We start from the raw sequence: 16,209 nt of genomic DNA on the forward strand, positions 1-16,209 counted from the left end.
AAGCTTAACTGGCACACTGGTTTAATTATGCGAGTAAAAAGGCAGTTGCTGTTACGCTATTTACCCAATTTATTCTCAAATCAACGTACAGCACTTTGTTTTTGTTAGACGAAGCAGTACGTTTCATGGACCCTCAACAGCGTGATATGAATCATAACACTGATAAAGATTTAAAAAAAAGGGCCTTGGAAAACTTTCATTACATAAGACAACCATTCCTTTATTCCTCACCTTTTTCTGTACACAAACATAAACAAAAAAAACAAAAACACAATCACACTCACCCACACTCAGGTCTTAAGAAAATATACAAAAAAAAGATATGGCTGTTTATATGCCATGTGGGCTGAGCACTGTTAATACAGTTGAATGTAAAAAAAAAAAAAGAAGAAAAAAAGTGAATTATTCATCATCCTCTTCCTCCTCCTCTGCCTCTACTTCCTCCTCCTCCTCCTCTTCCTCCTCCTCCTCCTCCTCTTCATCACTGATGACATATTTCTTGGCCTTCTTGGTGGATACTTCCTCGTCGTCCTCTGCCTTTCTCTTGCCTGATCCCTCGCCCTCCTGCACAGAACAGGACAGATGACGCTCAGATGCTGACAGCAGCAGACATTGTGTTCAGCTTCTCAGTTTGTCACGTTACATTTGCATTTTGTTCTCCGGCAGTGCTGTCAGTGCGGAATTAAGTGCATGCTCATTAAAAAGGACTAGTATTTCTTGTCCTGTTCAGTTCACATGAACAAGGTTACGAGGTGCCTTTTCCTTTTTTTAAGCTTCTCAAGGAACTGCGTCACGCTGCCCCCTGTCTTTTCAACAGGATACTACACCCACCTCATCGCTGTCTAGCTTCTTGGCCTTCATCAGCCTCTGGGCCTTGTCGTCATCAGAGCCTTCATCACTGTCGGATGAGTAGATCCTCGCTCGCTCCTCTGGATTGGGTCGAGAGGGGGACAAAAATAAAAGGAGGATGTTCATTAGAACTCAGTGACTTCATGAGAAACAATAGAAAGAGAATGTGACCGTCTCTCTGTCCTCACCCCTCAGGCCTCCTCCTCCCTTGTATTTGCTCTTGATGGCTGCCAGGCTGATGGCTTCCTCGCCCTCCTCCTCGTCATCATAGCGGTCAGGCTCCAGGTAACTGCTGCTCAGGCCTCTCTGGTGCTGCTTCTCCCTCATCCTCCTCTGCTGGGACTCTCTGCGGATGGAAGCTCGCAGCCGCTCCTCCTCTTTCTGCCAAGAGACACGCCGTGGGAATGACTTGAAGCACTGGCTTTCAGTGTGACATTGTGTTTCTAGCGGGTAATCTGAGAGCATAATTCATGTGATAAGGAATGCACTGTGTGGTCCTTCCATTTCTATGATGGTTGTGGATTTAAGATGTAATTCTGGCACGTGAGAACACTCGGTACCAAAGTTGTGTTTTTAAGGTTAAAACAACCGCAGCAGCCCAGCACGTGTACAGTGAGGCTGCCCCAGTTGAGCGCTGAGCACAGTGAAACTATATATGATGCAATCAGCAGTACTTGTTATGGTCGACAGTAGATACATAACCAGCCCGCCCCTTCAGATTTGCTGAGACCATTTCCATTTCAGTGACCACAGAGTAACCCCATTATGCAAACACGTCAGGTTATGGCTTTATAATCCTGCAAATTTCCCTGCTGTGTGAATAATAAAGTATTATCTTATCTTATGTATCTGTGCATGATGCCCGTCAACAACTGGCCTCATGCCTCGGTCACCGAGGCAACAGAATCCTTCTCAAACAGGAAAGAGGGACGGCGAGCAGAGCGGCACAGAGGGAGAGAGCTACCTTGATCATTTCATTGCGATGCGACTCGGGATCTCGTCCCGCCATGGGAAGGATCCTGATCTTCTGCGTCTTGGAGCAGCGGTCAGCCAGAGACAAGGTCATCTTCCTGTGGGTGGCGCTGTCCGTGGAGTGGGGCCTATAAATACATAGGAAAGACAATGCCGGATTTAAGATGTATATTTCCCAGTGCTTAAAAAAAGAAGGGTGAAATTAGGGTAGTTCTTTGATATTTACCTTTTTTTTTTTTTTTTTTTGCTTTACATTTTGAAGAAAAGCTTATTCCAACCATAAGAGCAATACTTTTGCAATGCAAACTGGCAAAAGTATTGCTTTTATGGCCACTGGAGGAGCTATGGAGCAATGCTTTTTTGAGAGGGCCTTCTATCTTGTGCAAGTGCATGCATACAGGCCATGAGACGGATATTCCACTGATTGACAACTGGTGGTAGTTAATGCGCCAACTGCTACTTCCAGCACCTCTTTGCATCATACAGCTTGAAACTGGCAGCAGACCTGTTTTACACGCCGTCTAAAAAACAATACATCCTCCAATTCACCGTTGTTTATGACACTGCCCATTTGATATCTTGGTATCACAGTGGTTTCAGTGGCATCAGCACTATTTTCTGCCTGCATAGATGTGACTGACATGTAATGCTGCCTCCGCTTCGTCATTTCTAATAAAATGGCTCAATTCTACTCAACAAAAAAATGACTAAAACCCTAAATAATCAGCTCTTTTGTCACATTAGATTTATTTTTGCAACATGATTGTCAACTGTTGTTTAGTTGAACCTACAACTAACTCACTGCTAACACCTGCTCCGAGGCCACTGGAAGCCAATTGAAAGCACGAACATGTTGCAGTGATACTTTTTGCTTGAAGATCAATGTGTCCGTCATTGGCATATTGAGCCTCATTAATTAACTAGCTGTTACATTAAAAAAAAGAAACAGCCTACACTGTGTATCAACCCTGCATGAATGTGTTTGTTCTATCAATTTGCGATGTTGCCTCTTAAAAAGGAAAACGCTGTGTCCTAACAATTTGTACCCTCAGCAGCTTCAGCTCTAATCAAAATCAAAACCATGCTCTGACGATATTACACAACCAGAACAAATGGTAATGTCCTGTCTGGCAGCGTGGAAGGCTGTTGCGCATTAAAGCCGCTTTGGCCAGTGTCCGACTTGTCCCGTGTGGTGTGAGGAGACAGAACATCCAGGTGGACTTGGGGGCCGCTAAGAGGCTTACACACTTCTTATTGGGAGAAACCTGCGGCGCTTTCACGAGGTGATCCAGGACTTACAGCATCGAGTACATATCTGAACGAAACAAGGCCGCTATTGTTGTTGTTGTTTGGAATATTTAGTGCATGTAGGGATGTCAGGGAGCCAGACAGAGGGGAAGTATCCTCAGCAACCAGCTTTTGCCTCAAGCAAAAGACATGCGTCTCTGTGTGAGACTCTCGTCTTATATAATAGCAGCAGCAACAATGGCATGTCACGGTTACCTGAATGTGAGTTTGGTTTTGAACACAGCCTGTCCCTGCAGTCCAGTGCCCTGTCGGATGAACAGGTGGTTGTGGTCTCCCTGGAGAGGAGCTTTGTAAACATCAAACACTTCATTCCCCAGGTGGAGGGACATGCTGTGGCAAGAAAAAGAAAAGGGCATTTAGTTAGATATATACTTTATTCATCCCCAAGGGGAAATTAGTTTGTCACAGTAGCAAGACACCAAAATAACAGGAATGAAATATGCTCAGTATATACAACAAAACAGCAGAGTGTATTCATTTGGGAAACTAAACAATAATAAAAAAAGTGCAAAAATGCAAAGTATATGTAGTGTATGAATTAAAAAACCACAGAAAGTAGAGTGCCACGTCCCAAACAGTGCAGTAACCCCCACACACACACATCCAAATCGACATAATACACACCTGCCATCAGACCATTTGACAATGCGTGCATTGCTCTCCCGTGATTCGTTTCCATCCTCGTCTCTCTTGGCTCGCCAGCGAATGGTATTCTCAACCTGCGAGAGACAAAGAGTAAACTCTGGATTTACTCTGGATCACTCTCGATAACAGCATCAGTCCACACAGACAACAACACATATACACACAGGACGTGGACTACACACCTTCAGCTTGAGCCTGGTCCGCCCCTCTTCATCCAGCATCTCTTCATCCTCAAATTCATCCTCATAGTACTGAGGATCAAAGGGCCTGTAAAAGGTTGCACAAAATCTAAATGAGTATACCTTTAAAGGATATTTGATGCTCATCCAGACCTAAAAGAGTTTGCTGAACACTCCAAAATAACCTTTCCATATCAGTTTTCCTTCTTCTTTATCTTTTCCCTTCATTTTAGAAGGACGTTGGAGCTCATCAAGTACAATATGTGCTCACATCTCAGCTGCTCCTTTATTTCACAAACTGCAGATTCTTACTATTTATAACATTAATATTTCTTTAACTTGCATTTTCATGTATAAGATACTTTTAGGTGAAGGAAATATTCCTGATCATTTCAAAACCTTCTTCAAAGTCAATTCTCAGATTCATTCTCACTCAACTCGTCAATCTTCACATCTTCATCCTCCGAAATTACTGATTAGCAGAGGTCAATTCTCTATTAGATTTAGGGGAACCAAGTTATGGAATAACTTGTCCCACCTCACAAAGAAATGCCCATCTATAAAAAAATTCAAAAATTGCCTAAAAGAAACTCTAATTGCTGTTTTGTAAGAGTTGGTTATGCATTGGTGTTTTTTTCTTATATATTTTTTTTCTCTTTCTTGTTTTAGCTGTTATATCTACATTTTTAGTGACCATTGCTTAGAAATTGCCACAGAGGTTTAATCCAAAATCCCTGAACAAACACAAGCCATGCTGACTTTCACGCTCACTCACACATACACGCGCGCACACACACACAGACTTGACATGATTACATTATTTTTCTTTCTCTTCTTTCTTCCTTTTGTAGTCTTTCTTATGCATATTTCAATTTATGTTTGTAATTTTGTAAAATTTTAAATATTATACAGGTGGAGGCTTCAAATAAGCCCAGTTGGCTTTTTGTCTCTTCCTGCACTGTGATATTCATTTTCTGTTTTATTGTTTGAATTGTGCAAAAAAAAAAAAATATTTAAATAAAAAAATTGACAATGCCGTGGTTCTGACCTGGGCTCCACAGACAAGAAGTTGGGCAGCTTGACAAAATAAAGGTCAGATCCCAAATCTGTGCTGACTTTTGGGATCTCTACTTCAATACGAGTATCGGCTGAAGGCTCCTCTTCTGGGTGATCCATCCCGTCCTCTGTATCCTGCATGCAAGAGAGGGAGAGAACAGTTCAAAAAGCACTGTATGATTCAATGACCCATGATAATAGGATCAGCTCAGAGAGGCTTAGCAAGAGGCTCTGAGAATAAGAGATTTGGGAACTTTTATGATTAAAGATTTAATAAAAAAAATAAAAAAAGGTTTGGGCAGAATTAAAGAGGCTTGGTCGTCAGTGGAAGACAGAGCCAGAGAACAGGAGGACACACACATACCAGGGGCTGTCCCGGGGTCGGAGGCTTCTCTGCATCGCTGTCTGAAGAGATGTCGTCAGCCTCTCCAAACAGATCGTCTGCTGCTGTCTTCTTTACTGTGAACGGTACGGAAGGAGGACTACTTTAAAGTACATAAGAGCGGTCTGCTGCAACTAATAAAATTAACACTTCAATTGTAGATACTACTGTGAACCAACGAGGTTAGGTTTGCATAAAAAAAGAAGAAGTAAGTCTTTGCTCAAACCGTTTCTTACCTTTCTTTGTTCCGACATCGCTGTCTGAATCTGAATCGTATGCAGCTTTCGCTTTGGTTTTCTGTCTGAGGAAATCATCTTCACTATCACTGCCCTTGGCTGACTCTGAAAGATAAAATCAGAACAGGTGGTGAAGCAGTGTAATTTCCATATGACAGTGTGGCAGGACACACAAACACTTCTTACTTAAATGAAACAGCATCAAAAAAATTAATCTCCTATTAATCTCAAAGTGCTGAGATTAACCTCAGACCTCAGGATTACATTTGCACATATGGCCCTAATCCTCTCCCACAAAATCCAATGTGTCAGGATTATCGCGGACGGCCGGCTTCTGATCCAGTTCACGGCCAATATTCCCTCCACCTTTGACCCCAGGCCCTCGGAATACCTGGCTTCCTTTTCCTCGACACCTCGTCATCAGAGTTCTCCCTTTCTTCTTCAGAGTAATGGCGTTTCTCTTCCTCATCCTCCGACTGGTCGCTCTTAGCTCCTCCCTCCCACTTCTCATTGTCGGACTGGTTCTCCCTGCCAGAGGCTTCTCCATCGGATTGGGGGGTGCCCGGCCTCGACTGCGGAGTCCCAGGAGCACTGTGCACGCTGGATTCAAACAAACACATTGGAAGAAGTAGAAAAGAAAGAAATTAAAATCTGGCCAACAAAGGAAAGTGCCCCATTATAATGTTACAGGTTAGAAAATGTGTTTTATGTCTAAGAAATGTCAGCTGGGCACTGCAGTTTTACAAAACTGGGGTGAATAGTGTATTTGTTGGGGTCCGCTCTGGCATTGAGGAACCTCCAGAGTGTGTCGGCGCACCTTCTGTCCGAACGGACACTGCGACTCTCGGAGCGGGGGCTCCTTTCTCCAGACATCCCGCTACCGGCCGGACTCCCTGCCGGGCTCCCTGCATCCGACCGGTGGCCCCCGTCCTCTTCGTCTTCGTCCTCATGCCGATGGCCGCGCTCTGAGCCGCTGTGCTGCTCCGCTTCGGACTGATTATTGTCCCCCTGGTCTGAGTGCATGCTGGCGTCCGACTGGTTCCCCGACCTTTCTGACTGGTTGTCGTTGTCGCTGCCGCTGCGTTGACTGTGTTGCTCGTCTTCACTGTCGTCTCCAAACAGCTCCTATCAGGGAGAAGGAAAGGAGAGCAAGTTTGTGAGAGAGGCGTAAAACCAACGGGCCTCACGAGAGAACCACTCCAAACGAACGGTTTCATTCTTCAGTCGTATGTACGAGTTATTTAGTTGAACCTGCGACATTCAACCAGTTTTCGCGTATTGGGAATTTTATCTTCACAGAATTTTCGCCGCAGGAGGCATGCGCAGATATTATGCTGTTATCGAAGCCTAAGTTTTCATTAATGGATTGTATATTTCATTATTTTAAAGCAATTTTTAGTTTTAAAACAGTTCATAAATTACACCTCATAGTTATGTTGACATTGACCTGTTTGACTCTGCAATTTGAATTGCAGAGGCTGATATAATTCTAACTCTATACGCGTAGTCCAATCACCATCTTAGGTGAAAATTGAAATTCAAATTGGCTTTGGATGCTATTGTACAACATCAAAATGAACATCTCAAACTGCAAAACGACTTCAATTATTTGACCCTCTCCCGTTGTGGTTATAGATCGCCTTGCTGTGAACCATTACTTCTTCAGTTCAGGGACAGTACAACACTCGGGTGACGCGGCATTAACTGCACTCGTTATTGTTTCCCCATTCTTTGGCTTTTTTGGCTGCTGATTCTGGTAAAAACTATAGACTCTCCAATACAAGTCTACAAAAGCAGGACTTCAATATAGGTCAGACGGGCATGATATGGTATTATTCTAGCGTTAATTATGCTAATTTACAATTAACTTGAACACTCGCTCATTTACGCACAGGTGGCATTCATCCCGTTTACGTCGGCCATTTACAATTATCTGTAGATGCCGTCTGCTAAATCTGACGCGATATACTTGATACACGAACCCACAGTGAGGAAAACAAAGTACCAGACAGTTAAATTCACATAAAAGCGGAGTTGTTTGCGGCGTATGACCAATCACAAACATGGACACGCAAATGTAATGATAACAAAGTAACGCAACTCTGACATGTCACAATGTAACACACGGCTCAAGAAGCAGACGCGGATAAGTGAATATATACAGATTTAGCCTTATTGTGGTTATATAAATGTTATTTATACCGCTGGATTGATGCTAGACTGCTAGAAAGAAGTGAACCCTGAAGCTACCTCGCCAACCGCAAATCCTGCTTTGTAGTAAAAAATAAATAATAAAGGTAGGGTTAACATGCTTCTATGGAAAGAACACAGCTGTTACTGGTTGAAAACATTCACAAACTAACTTTCAACTTGGGAATGTATTTTTTTCAATCTATCAGAGTACACAAGCACTTTTTTGGGGTGGATAAAAAAAAAAAAAGAGTGTCATCAGTCAAACACAGGCACACACACCTTATTGATACTGGGTTTTCCCGCCTCCTGGCCTTCCTCTTCATCATCATCATCATCATCATTCCGTTCCCTCCCACTGTCACTGCCGCTCCCAGAGGCGTTGCTTGCAGATCGGGGTCTCTCCTGCTCCGAGTCTGAACCGGATCCAGAACCAGACTCTAAAACAATAAAGCAGACGTTTTTTCTTCTGGCACATAGTTCATCCGTTTACAGTGAGTTGATAGGTCTACATCAATATCTATGTCGATGATTATTCTTAACACACTGCATGACACGCTCTACATGGATGGATCATGAGGATATCGGTCACCTTCTCTCCTGTAATGCAACAATAACATCTCACATACGGTTCTGTGGGCGTACATGAAGCAGGATTTAAATGAGTTGCTGGAGGTTGTTCAGGTTTTATTTAATTTATTCACTGCATTACATAGACAACGCCACTGCAAAGTACAACCTCAATAGTAAACACACAGTTCAATTAATACATATCAAACAGAATTTAATGCTGACCTGTTGTATTGCAACTTTACATTTAAAAACATAAAAAATGAAATGTACGAGAAAGTGTTGTTGCAATGTCCCCCAACCTGCAATAATGTATAGTGCATACAGTAGTGCTTATAGATATAGTGCATATATATATAAATATATATATATATGTATAGTGCATATAGATACGTATAGTGCATATTGAATACGTATATAGTGCAAATAGTAGTGCATATTGAATACGTATAGTGCATATAGATATCTATAGTGCATATAGATACGTATAGTGCATATAGATATGTATAGTGCATATAGTAGTGCATATATAATACGTATAGTGCATATAGTAGTGCATATTAAATATGTATAGTGCATATAGATACGTATAGTGCATAGATATATATAGTGCATATAGTAGTGCATATTGAATATATATAGTGCATATATAATACATATAGTTCATATATAATACATATAGTTTATATAGTAGTGCATATATAATACGTATAGTGCATATAGTAGTGCATATAGATACTTATAGTGCATATAGATATGTATAGTGCATATAGAATACGTATAGTGCATATAGTAGTACATATTGAATATGTATAGTGCAGATAGTAGTGCATATAGATACGTATAGTGCATATAGATACGTATAGTGCATAGAGTAGAGCATATTGAATATGTATAGTGCAGATAGTAGTGCATATAGATACGTATAGTGCATATAAATACGTATAGTGCATATAGTAGAGCATATTGAATATGTATAGTGCAGATAGTAGTGCATATAGAATAGTATAGTGCATATAGTAGTGCATATTGAATATGTATAGTGCAGATAGAAGTGCATATAGATACGTATAGTGCATATAGTAGTGCATATTGAATATGTATAGTGCAGATAGTAGTGCATATAGATACGTATAGTGCATATACATATATTTAACACCTGAACTACGTTAAGGCTCAGTAATATTCCGGTGTCACGTGCGTCAGCTCACGTTCATGATGTTTGACTGCGCATTTGAGCGGTGGCTTCATTTGAAAGAGTCGAGCCGAACAGCACCGTGAACGCTCCACGTTTGTCTACCGAGACGTTGCTCATGTTGTGACCGAGGTCGGTCGGCGGAGCTCCGCTAACGACGCTCGTTGACTCGTTAAAACGCGGCTAGCTCGTTAAGGAAAAACAAACAAACACGAAGAGCGTTTACCGGATACTCGTGTCTCTGTTTATAACGAAGCTAGCTTTTATACAGTTATTAATGCATATCTAATGATACATATCAGTGTAACGTTCAGGTTCCACTTTTTTTTACAACCGTTGTTGCGGCAAAGCTAGTTTCTAATTATCTAAAAACAAACTGGATGCCGCAAATAACTTCATCCGCAACTAAGACGTTCAACGGCGGAGAGACGTCGTTACCTCGCTGGTCATTGTCGCTGTCTCCATCACTCCCGAACAGTTCATCCATGTCCGCCATTTCTTCCGTACTGTAGTAAAAAATGTGACCTACCGGAAACGATCGCCGAGGCTTTGCGGGAAGGTTTTGTTTCCGAGTTCACGATGAGGCGGACATGTTGGTGTAGTGCGCGTGCATGGCCACGAGGCGGAAGCACACACCACGGGGACGTCGGGGCTCGTGGATGTAATAACCGTTTAGTTCATCACAAACTTTGAACGTCACAAACTTTATAGAGATAGATGGATTTCACTTACAGGAAGAGTCACCTGTATCTGCTGTGTGCCTTCACATAACTTGATATATTCTGTGATGCAGTCCATCGTGCTGTTGATGTCCTGCATCACAGAATATATTAAGAATATATTCATTTACAGCATACTTTAAATTGAATGTGTCCACTAAAATGTAGGCAATTCATTTTCAAAGCATACCTCACAAGTTCGTCTTCCATCCAATTCACTTTGTCTGGTCAATAAAGCTCCAAAAACAACTACTACTACTAAATCTACACTAAAAGAATGATTCAAACTTCAAACAAATATCGCCATATTTATCTCCATTCATTGATAGAATTCAGGGTTTTCCAAGTCATAATATCCATCTCTCCGTCTAGTTTCTACCAGTGGTGGACTTAGACTTATTTTTCAGTCAGCATTGCGTATACCCACTTCTCAATCACCGCTGGTGCCTGGTGCGCATTACTTAGTAGTGCATGGGTCACTCACAGGCGGTCCGGGTCCGGACCCAGTCGCCGTTGTCTGTGGACCCTGGACCGAAATCCAATTATTATTTCCGAATTATTAACTGTTGATGGATCGCTTCTATTTCACCGGCGCAGCTTTTCCTGCCTTTGCGGCTCTCGTTCAGCGGTCCAGGAAAAACACGCCTTGTAAATCCTCTCACACACTCGACCAATCACATGTGTGTATTTCGTTAAGCCCCGCCCTCGACTCTTGTGCCATATTCACACACATGGAGCGACAGGAGAGATATCAGATAGTTGAAAAAAGTACGTGAATCAGAGAAGTTATTTCACTTGGCGCTCCAAAAAGAGAAATGTGGGCCGCTTAACCAGAGCCTTTAACCAAGAATGGAGAGACTGTTATATGTTTATTATTCCCAAAATCAGTTCAAGAGCAGTACGACTCATGTTCAGCGATATTAAAATCAGCGATGTGAAGCGCCACTACGAGACAAAGTACACGGACCGACTCGCATCCGAAATTAAGGCACAGAAAAATAAACCTAAAAGCCCAATATGATCAGAACCTTAACACATGAATTAATATGATCACAGAACCCTAATACATGAACTAACTGACCAACAATAATGTTTACAGAGGAGAAATGAGCTGAAACAAGTGGTTTAATAACCAGGTAAAGGCCCTGCACACACATTTCTCTTTTTAGATGACAAGAATATAATATCTTGGCTCTTTTGATTGACATCATTTGACGCCAGAATAAACTGAATTTGAAGCTGCATGACAATTCAGTTAAATTAATATTTCTAAAATTAACGACTTTATTTTATTTATTGAATTAATTTATATAGTCTGTATGTATTATTAGATAATGTATTTTTTATAATTATTCCAGTTAAATGGGAAATCTGTAATAATAAACATTATAGATGTTAATTAATTTAACTTTATTGAATTTGACAGTCATTTGTTGACACTATTCAGACGTTAAAACTGTTGGCTACTTCCATACATATAGCGCAAAATCATATAGCACAAATGTGACATTATTGTGATGTTCCAGACCTTTGCTTGAGGAAATTCTCTCGAACTGGACCTTGCTGAATTTGAGTTACAGAATACCCCTGTAGTAGTGGCTCAATGTTATTTCATAGGATGGTGAAGGCACGAGTCATGACCCGCCCTACTCTGCCTCTAATTGACTAGTACTCGCCTGCGCTGATTAGATTGGTTAGGTTTTTAGCGCGATTGGAAAGAACTGATGATCAGCCAATCAGAGACAGAGTAGGGGCGGGTCTTAATAAGCAAAAAATGTTTTGCCTATAGACAAATTTGTTAATTTACTTTGAATTATTACCCTTTAGAAAAACGTAATGAACCGGTAAGATGAAGCGAGCCATTCAAACAACAATTTCTTTTTACAATTGCAAATGCTTGCGAAACTAGACGACAGGGAAGGAGATGAAGACGTCAACAACGGTGGGTCTCGCTTCTATATTATAAGATTTTGTTTTCGGTTTATAGTTTTTAAAATGTAGAATTATTAAGTTTAGTATTTTCTGATTCTAGTGGTGCTAGTTAGCTAGTTAGCTATGATAGCAAACACAGCCATGGCAATGAACACAGCACACCTTAATGAGACAGAAAGACATTTGGAAAATACATCAATTATTGGCTGCGATCCATATTAATTACTTTGAACTTTATTTTGTCCCTTAAAATATGCTAAGCGTCTGCCCCAACTTTCTTTTCCCGACATTTACATTTATCTTGTACACAAAATCCATATTCATACAACATAGATAGCCTGAAGGCTTTTCAAGAGCACAGCTAGGTACTATACAATCTAAAGAACATTAGCAACTAGCTAACGTTAGCTAACATAACTTTATAAGATCATTGTGTGTTTGGTGACGTGACACAGCTAACTGCTTAATTGTAACGTTAGCTATGGCAACTGAAGTTAACTAATGTTTTGGATTGTCAGCATTTTCCTGTCAAAGGGAGATTAAAGAAAATTAGCTAGGTAGCACTAGCTAGATAAATTGAGGTAAAATGTAGCTAGTGCTAACTTATAGGAGACTGCACAATCTGAGGGTAGATGTTGGCTGCCAGTGGTCCCTTCGAATTGAAGCCAGCCATTTATTCCGCCGATCTACCAATTTTAGGATGAATAAAATCTTATATCTGGGCTACTTTGGCGACTGTTTTTACAGCCAACAGCACATACAGTATCAAGGGCATTTTGACCTTGTGCGACGCACAGCCAGATTCTGGCACAAATATGGCGGCACTTAAGCATAGGGGCGTCATGTGGAATCCATGAATTTGGGTAAATTATAAAAACGGGTACTTTTATTTTATAAAAGTTTTCAAGTGCTTCTTCCTCACGAAAGGAAATCTTATTCTGTTGTTTACTTAGCACCTGGTTGAAGAGGGCACAAGGTTTGTCTGTGTTTTGGTCTAATTTGTGTGCAACATTGAGTCACGTTATAACACCTTTTCTTAGAAGAGTTTTCACACTTTGTATTGACACAGCCACTAAAATCAAAAAAAGCGGATTAACAGGGTGACAACTTTACACTTTTGAATAGGCTGTGGTCATTGTTACCCTTTATAGCTTATAATTAAATTACTTTTGTTGTTCTTCCTTTAGACATCAATAATGACTGGCCTGACCCGTGGACTGTCAAACAAAAAGAGGATTTTAAATCCAAGAACCCCTGATTGGGATCAAAAACTGGGTAAGTTTAGGTATATTGTTAGTTTGGGTAGCTTCTGAAACAGTGGACACACATTAATATTGTGTGTGTGTGTGTGTGTGTGTACTTGTATGTATATGGGAGAAATGGACCATACGCGCACATACAGCTGTGGATACAGTAGTTACATTGTTTGTTTATGCTTCACAGGATGTCTGGTCTGTAGCTGTAACGGTTAGAAGGACTAGGACCCAGAAGCACGACTCACGAGACAGAGGTAGCAAACTCAGAATCCTTTACTTCACACAACAACACTGGAGCGCTTGGTTCCAAAACACAAGACAATCTGGCAGGGGACAAGTGCAAGTTAGGGGACCTAAGTAGTGAAGACTAATGAGGGAATGTGCTACAGGTGAGACGGGGATGGGCCAGTTGCATGGACTGAGGGCTGACGAGGAGAGAGTGACTGAAGGGGGCGTGAAGCAGGATCCGTGACAGAAGCAGTGTGAACTCCATTGGGATCAACAAGGAGCAAGGTGTATCATTCTCAAGAGAATGGATGAACTTTGAAATTCAAGTGTCTTCTCAGGGAAGTAGAGAAACAAGTCTGTCAGTCTTGAGAAATAAGGTCAGGAAACATGCTTTGTCCAAGGCACACACTCAAGCTGTGAAGGTGGCAGAACAACAGAAAGAAGCGACCATTGAGAATGCAGTGGAGGTTATGACTGAGTCCTACATGAAGGAAACCGAAGCTGTGTTCCGAACAGCCTACCATCAATTCAAGAAGAAAGACCTGAGTTCATATTCCCTAGCTTTCGTACTGTTCGTGCTGTTTGGACATCACTGGGAGGTCTGTTCTGATGAGATGAGGTCCACCAAAGAGAAACAAATGTACAGAGGTTTATTATATCGTGTTCAAAGTCCTGAATTTTTTCTGTGACCTTGGGCTCATGTATGACACTCTCCATGAACATTCTATAACTCTCCTCAGAGCAGAGCATCTGCTGAAACGCTCAATCAGAGTGATACAGTCATTCAGAGAGAGTCCAGGTGAAAAATACTGTGAAGCTTTAGAAGCAAAAGAGACTGGGGAGTATCGCTCTATAACCCTGGTAGGAAATGCAAAGCTGAAGTCAATCAATCCAGGCCAGTTCTTACAAAGCCTTGTGAACAATCTTGGGCAACGCTTGTCTTTTGAAGATGAGGTCATCAAGGACTTCAGCATCCTTGATCAGAGTAAATGGCCATCAAACCCCAGCATTCGCCATGGTGAAGAACAAGTTAAGCGACTGCAAGCGATTTAACTTGTGCACAGACCAAGCACTGAATGGGATGCGAGACCTACTGGAAGAGCCCAATAGTGAGCCCAAGGACCTAAAACCACTCATGAACTGTATGAAAACATTCCCTGTCAGCATAGCAGAGTGTGAGAGGAACTTTAGCCTTATGAACAATATAAGCTCAGACAAGAGGGCTGTCCTACTGATCTCAAACATATCAAACTTGATGATGATTAATATCAATGGCCCCCCTACTTCCATGTTTGATCCTCAAAAGTATACGAGGACCTGGTTGAAGAGACACCGTGCTGCCTCGTCTATGCCTTCAAGGCAATGCGGTGTGAAAACCCCTGCAGAAAGCAAGTCTGTCTGGAATGTACTGTAATATGAGCACTTATTTAGAAATCCAGCACTGGGTTGAGAGTCACTGTGGTTTTCATGGATATGTTGTAAAATGTATATATTTGTGTTCATTGTTAACTAGATATTGTTGTTTTGTAACACATCGTCTTTAATATATTGTTGAATTATTTGAATGATGATATTCAATATTTGTGGTGATATTTGTATATACCTCAAGAGGTATGCTAAAATAGTGTTCAGCTGTTGAAAACCTTTTTTTTTTCAGTTTTAGGACTTTGCACTTTTGAGTTTATCTAATTGGTTTTGATGTGTGGAAGATGATGATTTGTGTTTTTAATTTAAAGTGAAACATGAACAAGGATGCATGGTCTAATTCAGTTTTGAAGTCATTTATTTAAATAAATGTTAAAACTGTGTTTGCCTCATGAATATATGTTATACTCATGCATAACACCACCTGTGTAGGACCAGTAATATCTGCTCCAGGTGAAGTAATGTTAGTTTTATAATAGTACACACTCTATGTTTTGTAAATTAGCTGTTTCAAGAGACAGTTTACAAAAGAAACTACTGGTCTATATGGACAACTTGCAAGGCGAGAGAATAGTTGTCCAATGTTGTGTGGAGGGAGTAAGGATAAGGAATAGTTCACTCAAATTGCATAATTGTGTAGTTGTCTCTTACCAGTCTGTGGGTCAGTATTGGGTCAGTAATTTCATAATCCTTATTTCCTGAGGTCAAGCAGCAAGAATCATGTGGCAATGTGTAAATAATACTAGGTTAATCATTTTTGGGTAAACTAAATAGAGTATGTCACTTTTATAAAACAGGGTGTTTATCCTTTGCTGTATGGGCTGCTTAAAAAAAATTGCAAAATTAAGAGTATACCTACTTCTCCAGGGACCACTACACCACTGGTTTCTACCCACCCACTTTGCAGTCACCCTGACTGTAATTATATACTTTTAAAACGTACAGTATATTTTCAATCCTCTCTTGAAAATAAATCTCCTGAAAATTAGTTTTATTAAGTGCTGACATTTGCCTCTTAAGAACGGTGCAAGTGTAAATCTTATAACCAAAAGTCAACAGATTTTATT

General features: G+C 40.9%; 1 protein-coding gene across 1 annotated transcript; it reads right to left on the reverse strand.

The window, feature by feature from the left end:
- Positions 1–402: 402 nt before the first annotated feature.
- On the reverse strand, positions 403–10,078 carry leo1 (LEO1 homolog, Paf1/RNA polymerase II complex component; the record flags this gene model as incomplete). Its single annotated transcript, XM_079216396.1, has 14 exons — positions 403–564; positions 832–929; positions 1,038–1,230; positions 1,814–1,949; positions 3,325–3,459; positions 3,754–3,848; positions 3,957–4,041; positions 5,002–5,144; positions 5,374–5,468; positions 5,628–5,732; positions 6,019–6,227; positions 6,445–6,752; positions 8,100–8,257; positions 10,021–10,078. 14 exons carry the CDS (start codon positions 10,076–10,078, stop codon positions 403–405), a joined length of 1,980 nt encoding a protein of 659 aa, XP_079072522.1.
- Positions 10,079–16,209: the final 6,131 nt, after the last annotated feature.

The sequence above is a fragment of the Taurulus bubalis genome (genome assembly GCF_910589615.1).
Source record: "Taurulus bubalis genome assembly, chromosome: 4".
Taxonomy (NCBI): Eukaryota; Metazoa; Chordata; class Actinopteri; order Perciformes; family Cottidae; genus Taurulus; species Taurulus bubalis.